Source organism: Perognathus longimembris, chromosome 6 (genome assembly GCF_023159225.1).
Source record: "Perognathus longimembris pacificus isolate PPM17 chromosome 6, ASM2315922v1, whole genome shotgun sequence".
NCBI classification, from domain to species: Eukaryota; Metazoa; Chordata; class Mammalia; order Rodentia; family Heteromyidae; genus Perognathus; species Perognathus longimembris.
Window position 1 is genome coordinate 11,148,681 of NC_063166.1, and position 10,305 is coordinate 11,158,985.

The 10,305-nt window shown below is 51.5% G+C and overlaps 1 protein-coding gene across 6 annotated transcripts; it reads right to left on the minus strand.

Moving 5' to 3' along the window:
- Positions 1 to 1,002: 1,002 nt before the first annotated feature.
- Positions 1,003 to 4,736, minus strand: LOC125352650 (tubulin beta chain-like). Of its 6 annotated transcripts, none has more exons than XM_048347865.1 (4): positions 4,680 to 4,736; positions 3,481 to 3,589; positions 2,753 to 2,863; positions 1,003 to 2,066 (listed from the first exon to the last, which is right to left on the minus strand). In XM_048347865.1, the coding sequence occupies exons 1-4, from the start codon at positions 4,734 to 4,736 to the stop codon at positions 1,003 to 1,005; spliced, it is 1,341 nt and encodes a 446-aa protein (XP_048203822.1). The 6 variants fall into 6 exon arrangements, with proteins under 6 accessions (XP_048203822.1, XP_048203820.1, XP_048203821.1 ...); XM_048347863.1 differs by having other exon boundaries at positions 2,753 to 2,878; XM_048347864.1 differs by having other exon boundaries at positions 3,475 to 3,589.
- Positions 4,737 to 10,305: the final 5,569 nt, after the last annotated feature.

Here is a 10,305-nt window from a genome sequence, read left to right on the forward strand (position 1 = left end):
TCCTAGAAATAGCAGGAGTGCCATTAATTGGAAACCCCTCTTGAGCAGAAGTCCTATATTGCTAAGAGCTAATCCTGAAACTCTATACTTGAAAAACATTTTTTTTTTTTTTGGCCAGTCCTGGGGCTTGACTCAGGGCCTGAGCACTGTCCCTGGCTTCCTTTTGCTCAAGGCTAGCACTCTGCCACTTGAGCCACAGCGCCACTTCTGGCCGTTTTCTGTATATGTGATGCTGAGGAATCGAACCCAGGGCTTCATGTATATGAGGCAAGCACTCTTGCTCTTAGGCCATATTCCCGGCCCCCCTTCACAAACATTTTTTTTTTTTTTTTGGCCAGTCCTGGGCCTTGGACTCAGGGCCTGAGCACTGTCCCTGGCTTCTTCCCGCTCAAGGCTAGCACTCTGCCACTTGAGCCACAGCGCCGCTTCTGGCCGTTTTCTGTATATGTGGTGCTGGGGAATCGAACCTAGGGCCTCGTGTATCCGAGGCAGGCACTCTTGCCACTAGGCTATATCCCCAGCCCATCACAAACATTTTTGAAGAACATTAAAGCCGTGCACGGGTGGCTCACACCTGTAATCCTAGCTATTCAGGAGGCTGAGATCTGAGGATGGAGGTTTGAAGCCAGCGGGGGAAGGGAAGTCCCTGAGACTCATCTCTAACCACCAGAAAACCAGAAGTGGCTCAAGCAGTGGAGCACTAACCTCGAGGTGAAGAGCTCAGACCCTGAGTTCAAGCCCTACGACCAACCCCCCAAAAAAAATATTCAAAGGGAGAATAAGGACTCAGGGTGAAATGTGAGGTTCTTTATTTATATAACTAGGGTTTTAAAATAATCATCTTTAAGAGAAATCCATATTTGGACGTTCACTGTTAAGAGTTCCTGAGTGCAGAGCGGAACAGGGTGCCACCCCGAAGGGCAGGAGCTCAGGAAAGCACCCCTCCCCGGGGCGGCAGGGGCGGGCTGCGGCTCTCCAGTGCGCTGCTGGCCACCTGAAGTCTTAAGCCTCTTCCTCCACGAAGTCCTCTTCTTCAAACACCCCCTGCTCGTCCGCAGTGGCCTCCTGGTACTGCTGGTACTCAGACACCAGGTCGCAGACGTTGCTCTCGGCCTCGGTGAACTCCATCTCGTCCATGCCCTCGCCGGTGTACCAGTGGAGGAAGGCCTTGCGCCGGAACATGGCGGTGAACTGCTCCGAGACCCGCTTGAAGGGCTCCTGGATGGCTGTGTTGTTGCCGATGAAGGTGGCCGACATCTTGAGGCCGCGCGGGGGGATGTCGCACACGGCCGTCTTCACGTTGTTGGGGATCCACTCCACGAAGTAGCTGCTGTTCTTGCTCTGCATGTTGAACATCTGCTCGTCCACCTCCTTCATGGACATGCGGCCCCGGAAGATGGCAGCTGCCGTCAGGTAGCGGCCTTGGCAGGGGTCACAGGCGACCATCATGTTCTTGGCATAAAACATCTGCTGGGTGAGCTCGGGCACCGTGAGCGCCCGGTACTGCTGGCTGGCCCTGCTGGTGAGCGGGGCGAAGCCCGGCATGAAGAAGTGCAGGCGCGGGAAGGGCACCATGTTGACGGCCAGCTTGCGCAGGTCTGCGTTCAGCTGGCCCGGGAAGCGCAGGCAGGTGGTGACCCCGCTCATGGTGGCCGACACCAGGTGGTTGAGGTCGCCGTAGGTGGGGGTGGGCAGCTTCAGGGTGCGGAAGCAGATGTCGTACAGGGCCTCGTTGTCCATGCAGAAGGTTTCATCCGCATTTTCCAGTAGCTGGTGGACAGACAGTATGGCGTTGTAGGGCTCCACCACCGTGTCCGACACCTTGGGCGAGGGCATGACGCTGAAGGTGTTCATGATGCGGTCGGGGTACTCCTCTCGGATCTTGCTGATGAGCAGGGTGCCCATGCCCGAGCCCGTGCCACCGCCCAGGGAATGGGCCAGCTGGAAGCCCTGCAGACAGTCACACCTCTCCGACTCCCTCCTCACCACATCGAGGACGGAGTCCACCAGCTCCGCTCCCTCTGTGTAGTGGCCCTTGGCCCAGTTATTGCCTGCCCCGCTCTGGCCTGTCAGACACAAACAGATGAGACATAGACTCCAGGAACAACGACTGCGTCCTTTGCCTTGTAAACCCAACAGGACTCTGCTGAGCAAAGCTGTGCTATCAGTTTAGAGACACTTTGGTTAAATGAACGTTTTCAATGTATCCAGGACCCTAAAAAAAATAAATCAACTGAGGTTCTAAAGAGGAAATTGAGGAAAATACATTTTTAACCTAAACCGGGGCTGGGGATATGGCCTAGTGGCAAGAGAGCTTGCCTCGTATACATGAGGCCCTGGGTTCGATTCCCCAGCACCGCATATACAGAAAACAGCCAGAAGTGGCACTGTGGCTCAGGTGGCAGAGTGCTAGCCTTGAGCAAAAGGAAGCCAGGGACAGTGCTCAGGCCCTGAGTCCCAGGCCCAGGACTGGCCAAAAAAACAAAACAAACATTTTAACCTAAACCAAGCACCAAAGCTTTCCTTTCCTCCCTCCCTGGTTCTTTCCCTTGAGAGGCTGCTTTGGCAGGCTGGCTCTGAGCTGGGCTGTCTGGGTGGCCAGGGGAATGACTCTCGTGGGCTGGAATGGGTGGGTGAGGTGAGGACTCCATCGAGGTGGACAAGGGCTCCCGTGGGGCTGGGCACCGGAGTATCTGGAGGCTGGGAAGGAAGGTTGTCAGTTAACCGGCTCCCACAGACCATGATGACATACCGAATATGAAGTTGTCTGGCCTGAAGATCTGGCCAAATGGTCCTGACCTCACGGAGTCCAAGGTGCCGGGCTCTAGGTCCACCATGATGGCCCGTGGGACATACTTGTTGCCTGCGGGAACAAGAGCTGATTTAGACCAGTGCTTGGCAAGGAAATCAGGAGCGGAGCTTACACTGCCAGGTGGCTCTCAGCATTCACTACAGAAACTGCAGCCCTTGAGACGTGGCAACAGAACAATCACACTGAGCATGGCCGCCACGCAGAAGGCCCCGGCGACTGTGAGAATGCTTGTGGTTATCTGATTCAATGAGCGTGCATCCCTTGTACTTTGGGCATGGTGGCTGAAATCTCAGCTGCTCAGGAGGCAAAGAGGAACATTAGGCTTTGATGGCAAGAAACTTTCTCAAGAAATGAGCCAGGTGTGAAGGGGCACACCTGGACACAATGCTGGCTAGTTAGGACGTGCAGGTAGGGGGAATTGAGGTACAAGGCTTTCCTGGGGGAAATTACAAGAGTGGGCTTAAATCTTAAAGCAAGATGGCTGGTGGAGTGGTTCGAGTGGTTATAGCACTAGCCTTACAAACCCAAGGCCCCACGTTCAAGCCATAATCCCAGCGTTCAAGCCACAATACCACTCGTAGAAAGGCAGCAACCCCTTCTTTGCCATTTGTAGTCTCCTAGGAGCCATTGTTCTGCCAGAGTACGGAAAGGTGGATGGAGACACTCACCCGCTGCCTCATTGAAGTACACCTCGATTCTCTGCAGCTGCAGGTTGCTTTCTCCGTGGTAGCTGCCAATGCAGTCAATACTGTGTTCATCGCTTAGAATTTCCCAAAACTGAGATGGAAATAGAACTGTATTATGGCCTAGAACGTTAACTGTCCAAATATAATGCATTTTAAAGCAACGATGAGAAATCCATGCCCTGCTAATACGAGTGTTTTTGTAAAAATGCATTCTCTAGAATAAAAAAAAAGAAAGCAGTGGTGTTTTAGTTTTGTTCATCTCTGCTATCTGGCTGGGCAGAAGACACCTGGGTTCTCCCACGCGTGTCCATCCCATCTCATGCGGTGCCATATTCCTTTTGAATACTATGACGAGAACCTGGCCTCACATGGACACGACATTGGAAGAGTGGTCACTAGGAGAGTCCACTAGAAGGGGCTCCAGAACCCCAGGGGTCCTCAGAGCATACGTTGACAACCACAGAGCTAGGAAACACCCAACCTAATGGAGCTGAGATGGGGCAGGAGAACTCACTCGGAGAAGTTTGCGTGAAGGTAGGAGAGCTGTTCTCCACTAGCTGTTGACCCAAAGGGAAGCCTCCCTAGCTGTCCGCTCAAACACACTGCATTCCTTTCATTCAAACCAGACAAAAGACATTAGTCTGTTCCCTGACCTGAGTCTCAGGCAAGACTAATACATGCAAGGGGAGTTGAAACCACCCCGCAACCCAGAAGGGCTGCGCCTCAAGGTAGTCTAATTGGCCTTGCTTAAAAAGCCACACGTGGGCGCCAGTAATCCTAGCTATTCAGGAGGCTGAGATCTGAAGAGTGCAGTTCAAAGCCAGCCCAGGCAGGAAAGTCCATGAGACTCATCTCCAATGAACTCCCAGAAAACTCGAAGTGGCTCAAGTGGTAGAGCACTAACCTTGAGCTGAAGAGCTCAGAGACAGCGCCCAGGCCCAGAGTTCAAGACCCACTGCCAACAAGAAAGAAAAGCACCACACACCCCTGTGGCCACACACATCAGGGCGGTTGGAGCAGCTTGGGGGGGGGGGGGACTTCACTTTCCAAGAGGCTATAGGGTCCCATCCATCGACATAGGTATGACCTTGCCCACCTCCACCACCACCTCCCCCTTCTCCTCCTCCTCCTCCTCCTCCCCTAAAAACCCAGTCCAGAGTCTTCAGCAGGGCCATGCTCACCTTTGCGCCAATCTGGTTGCCACACTGGCCTGCCTGCATGTACACGATCTCCCTCATGGTGGCGGGCTGCAGGGGCGCGCACTGAGGCAGCCAGGCAGAGCTGAGGAGCAGTACTCCCCGACGCCCAGCCCAGCTCCCCATTTATACCTCTGGTTCTTACAGCAGCCGAGGAGGTGGGGTGGACTTGAAGGGCGGGGCCAGGGGGAGCACAGGTGCTCCCCCTTAGTCACCCTCCTGCTGGGTAATCAGAGGCCCCTCGCCAGCACCCGCACTGGCTTCCAGTTGCCGGCTGCAAGTCCTTGAGCACAGGACTCCCTGACTCCCAGGAGAGGCTGTGCCCTGGGGGCCAGGAAACGAGGAGGCACTTCCTCTAAACCAGGCCCTCTTGTGCCAGAAGCCTAGAACAAGCCTCGCTTTCTGCTTTAGAGGGGGAGCCTAGAACCGAAGGCACACATTCAGTGGGATTTGCAGCTCTGATCCCAAGAACAAGAACAGCCTCTGGATCCCAGACAGATCCTCTTTGCATTCTGGGAAGAGTCAGCAAGGTAAAGGGGTTAACGGCCAAGTGGGGTGCTGTGGGGGGAGGCGTGGGGAGGAGTCCTTGCCAGTGTAACACCAGGTCCACATCACAGGTGGAGGCGGAAGCCGGTCAGGAGGGTGTCAGGAGGGTGTCAGGAGGGTGTAAGTCACCTCTTGGTCAGCTCTGCTTCAGGAAGCCAGACCCTCAGATCGGAGGCGCCTGAGCAGGCTTAGTGGAGGCCTGGTCCTCTTTGAGTGGCACACAAGCGCTAAATTCTCTCTTCCTCTTTCTGCCCCAAACGCTGGCCCCATCAGCCAGCTTGTCCACTCATGCTATTCTCAAGGATCCAAGGCTTAGCCTCCACATTTGCCTTCTCCCCACAACGGCTTCCAACTCCGCATCTTAGCTCCACCATCAGCGGGAGCCTTCTAGAACCTCTCCAGAGACTCTGTGCCCTGGGTAATGCCACCGATTGCAGTGTCTGGTCAATTTTTCCCAAAGGTGTCTGTGTCTGCTACCTAGTGTCCATGCAGGGGTCATGTGTCTAACCAGGCAATCATACATGGTTAGAAATCATGCCTGCCCTGCCGAGGGCTGCCAGCTTCTGCTCCGCTCTTGGTGTAAAACATCCAAACGACCACATGGTCCCCGCTGTTTGTATGGTGCTGAGAACAGAAGAACAGGAGGAAGTGGAGCCAAGGAAATTTCCCCTTCCCTGGAATAGGCCTGTGAAGAGCTTGGCTGAGGAATGGGGAAGGAGTTGGACCTCCCTCGTCTCCATCTCTGTTTTTAATTTTGGTCATACTGCAGTATAGAACTAGGATGACACTTTACCACTTGAGCCATGCCTTCAGTCCTGCTTTGTGTTTCTCATGTTGGAGAAGACTCCAAAAGCTCTAGGAAGCTTTTCTGCCCAACCTAGCCTTGATCATTTAGATCTCAGCCTCTGAGTAGCTAGGGTTGGTACTGAAAAACTGCAACCCCTGGCTCAGGTCCTTCGCTTGTCTCTATGGTCTTCAAGAGTGCGAACAGAGAGACAGAGAGAGGAATCAAATGATGAAGACTGAAGAAAAACATTAGCAGATGGGGCTGAGGATATGGCCTAGTGGCAAGAGTACTGGCCTCGTATACATGAAGACCTGGGTTCGATTCCCCCAGTACCACATATATAGAAAACAGCCAGAAGTGGCGCTGTGGCTCAAGTGGCAGAGTGCTAGCCTTGAGCAAAAAAGAAGCCAGGGACAGTGCTCAGGCCCCGAGTTCAAGCCCCAGGACTGGCAAGAAAAAAAAAAAAGAAAAACATTAGCAGAGCTAATCTAGCAGGCGTTAGATGGGAAGGGGCCCAACAGAGGGCAATGTCTGAGCTCCTTATGTGAGTATTAATAAGATCTCTCGAGGAGAAAGCTATGTCACTCCTGAGTTTATTGCACAGCCTATGGGCCATACCAGTGTCCCCAAACCCAGTTACAGCCTCCATGCAGCCTTTAGGAGCAATCCATGTGTCCTTTAGTGCCTGTGACAGGGTACTTGCCTCTGGGGTCTGATAAGCCTGATGTTCCTGTGCAAGTCTTCCCTGATGCCCAGGGTCTCAACTGTGTCACTGTTAAGGCCATGGTGTTGTGATGTCCTGGCATCTCCATGTGGGACTGCTCAAGGCCATGGTGAGGGATGCAGAATCTTTCTGGGAGGAGTGGAGTCCTTAGGGGTTGATTGCCTAGCAGATCTCTCTCTCTCTCTCTCTCTCTCTCTCTCTCTCTCTCTCTCTCTCTTTTCTTTTTTTTTTTTAAAATAAGATCTTTGTGCAAGTTTTTTTTTTGTGTGTGTGTGTGTGTGTGTTTTGTTTTTTTTGCCAGTCTTGGGGCTTGAACTCAGGGCCTGAACACTGTTCCTGGCTTCTTTTTGCTCAAGGCTAGCACTCTGCCACTTGAGCCACAGCGCCACTTCTGGCTATTTTCTGTAAATGTGGTACTGGGGGAATTGAACCCAGGGCTTCATATATACAAAGAAAGCACTCTTGCCACTAGGCCATATTCCCAGCCCCAAGCAGGTCTCTTTCTCTGACCTCTTGGCTGCATGTGTGAGCCCCCAGTGGCCAGCTCCTTCGTCTGTTTTGCCTGGTTTATAGAGAGCAGTCCTGCTGGATACTGGACAGGTGATGTCAGGTCACACTGACGCCCTCCAGCCTCAGATACTGTCCTGCTGTAGACTGGGTGTCACCAATAAATAGTGTTTGAGTGCCTTGTAAGGCAATGATGATAAAATTCAAAGTAGAGAATTGGTTTCCACTGAAGGCTTTGTGTATGCGGCTTTCACATGAGGGCGAAGTTCTGACTCCTCTTCCTCTGCCTATCCCCAATACCTGCACTCACAGAGCTCCAACAAAAAGAGGTCTGGGGAAAGGGGAAACCAAGAAAGGGGAACTCAAGCCGGGGGTGGGGTGAGGATCAAGTAGAAGTGGGTAGACAAATGAGAGAAATGGGCTAGAATATTGTCTTAAAATTCGTTTATTTGTTTTGTTTTTGTTGCCAGTCCTGGGCCTTGGACTCAGGGCCTGAGCACTGTCTCTGGCTTCTTTTTGCTCAAGGCTAGCACTCTGACACTTGAACCACAGCGCCACTTCTGGCTTTTATCTATATATGTGGTGCTGAGGAATCAAACCTGGGGCTTCATGTATGTGAGGCAAGCACTCTACCACTAGGCCATATTCCCATCCCATGTAGTCTTAAACTTCGATGTGTATTCTACATAATTAAGAAAATCGAGGGCTGGGGATATGGCCTAGTGGCAAGAGTGCCTGCCTCATATACATGAGGCCCTGGGTTCGATTCCCCAGCACCACATATACAGAAAATGGCCAGAAGTGGCGCTGTGGCTCAAGTGGCAGAGTGCTAGCCTTGAGCAAAAAAAAGCCAGGGACAGTGCTCAGGCCCTGAGTCCAAGCCCCAGGACTGGCAAAAAGAAAGAAAGAAAATCGAGGGACGGGATGGGCTTGGGTGGGATGGGGGAGAATGACGAAAGGACTGGCATTGGTCAAGGCTGCTTTGTGGAAGGACACTGAAATTCTGAAGAGATTAGTTTCAACATCATGCTCCCAAATTTTACAACATTTACACATCAGGTGATCATTTAGAGTCAATATTTGGTAAGTTTTTCTGTTACCTTCTAGAATGTGTCACATTCATTTTTTGTTACAAATGCTCCTCTGGGTCTTTCAAAATAGAAGATGCTATTCCTGGTCAGATGTCAAATTCTCATTACACTGTTCCCAGTAAAATACCAGTGTGTACAGACATGAGCTCTGGGCCCGGGCGCTGTCCCTGAGCTCTTGAGCTCAAGGCTAGTGCTCTACCACTTGAGCCATTGTGCCACTTCTGGCTTTCTGGTGGTTAATTGAAGATAAGTCTCATGGACTTTTCCTGCAAAAACAACAACAACAACAACAACAACAAAGTCTTTAGTGGTAGCAGTGGATGGGGCCTTGTTTTCTCTCACGGCGATATGACAGCAGAATGCTTTGCAGCTTTCTAGTGCCTTCCTAGTCCATCTGCCGTAGTGATTCTTTCTTTGCCCCCCTCTTAGGTAAGCAGGGGATGGGAAGAGGGAAGGACATGGACAATATCCATGCCTCTTTTCTTCTCTCTACTACGAGTCCAACTGAAATGACAAAATAGATTCCTAAAGATGACAGAGAAACAAGAGTATGGGAAGGAAGAAGAGAAGTGAGGAAACAGAAAAGCCAGCTGAGCACTTAAGCATTTATCAACCAATGGACAAAGAAAATGGGGTCCATACTAAAAGGGAGCATTCATTATTCAGCTATAAATAGGAAATTCTGATATATATATTACAACATGGAGGAATCTTGAGCACTGTGTGTTAAGTGAAATACACCAAGGCAAAGGACAAACACTGTGTTATTCCATTTATACAAGGTACCAGGCCACTTAGACAGGAAGCACAATGTGGTTGCCAAGGGCTGCCAGGGGACTGTGGAGTTATGGCATTCGTGGTAGCTTCATTTGGAGTGAAAAAGTGCTGGAGATGTGTGGTGGACTTACTTCAGCATGACTATATGCTTAAAATCAGCTAAGACGGGCTGGGAATATGGCCTAGTGGCAAGAGAGCTTGCCTCGTATACATGAAGCCCTGGGTTTGATTCCCCAGCACCACATATATAGAAAACAGCCAGAAGGGGCGCTATGGCTCAAGTGGCAGAGTGCTAGCCTTGAGCAAAAGGAAGCCAGGGACAGTGCTCAGGCCCCAGGACTGGCAAAAAAAAAAAAAAAAAAAAATCAGCTAAGACTGTTAGTCGGCGGGACTTCTTGCATTCAAAGTCTTTTGAGCACTTTGGCCTCACTGCTCTCTATGCTGTTTCCCTTTCCCTTCCAACTTGTGAAACCTACAGCAGAGTCTCTACAGGAAACCCATTTTCTCCCATCTCATTCTCTAAAGTCTCCAAGTTTGTAGCTGTCCATTTTAGACCAAATAAGTAGGGGGTGGATTTTCTGTCAGACATAGATTGAAATGGAAAGGGATCTTTGAAGCAGACTTGGTCAAGGCTCTGATTTTTGACAGTGTTGTGTTGATAAGTCCAGGTTTGTGACGGGCATTCTGGTCTAATTCTGAGGTGACACTGGAGTGGACTGGTGGTAGGACATCACAGAGCACTGTGATTTCGAACTCTTGGCAGGTACATCTCCATTCGTGGATGCACTAACAGCCAATGGAACAACCACCATCCAGACGTCTGTTACAGGAGTGACGGCTGGGTAAAGGAAATTTATTGATGACAGAAGAGACCAGCCTTTGGACAAGCGGTTTCAGTGTGAGGCAGACAGCGGGTGCCTACAGATACAGAGATACGGTCGTCAGGAAGCAAGATGGCCTCACCCACATCTTGTTATCCACAAATCCATCTGAGGAGAGCTCTCAAAACCCCGAGGTGCTGTGCGCTTTGTGCTTCCCATGCGCTTCTGACACCTCCTTCCGAGCCGGCGCGCGGTGTGTCCAGGAGGCGGGAGCGGAGGGGACTTGGCAGCTTGGCTGCTCTGAGCACGTGCTGAGCATCCGCTCCATTCTACCGGGGTGCACTCTGGTGGGAACCGC

Bases quoted from the DNA above. Each gene is read 5' to 3' on its own strand.
- LOC125352650 (XM_048347862.1), bottom strand. From the start codon at position 4,736: ATGAGGGAGATCGTGTACATGCAGGCAGGCCAGTGTGGCAACCAGATT. The intron at 2,879-3,474 runs GTCTCCATCCAC...GGTCTAAATCAG, and splicing joins CAATGAGGCAGCGGGTGAGT to CTCTTGTTCCCGCAGGCAAC. The intron at 2,067-2,752 runs GTATGTCATCAT...TGTGTCTGACAG, and splicing joins GCCAGACAACTTCATATTCG to GCCAGAGCGGGGCAGGCAAT.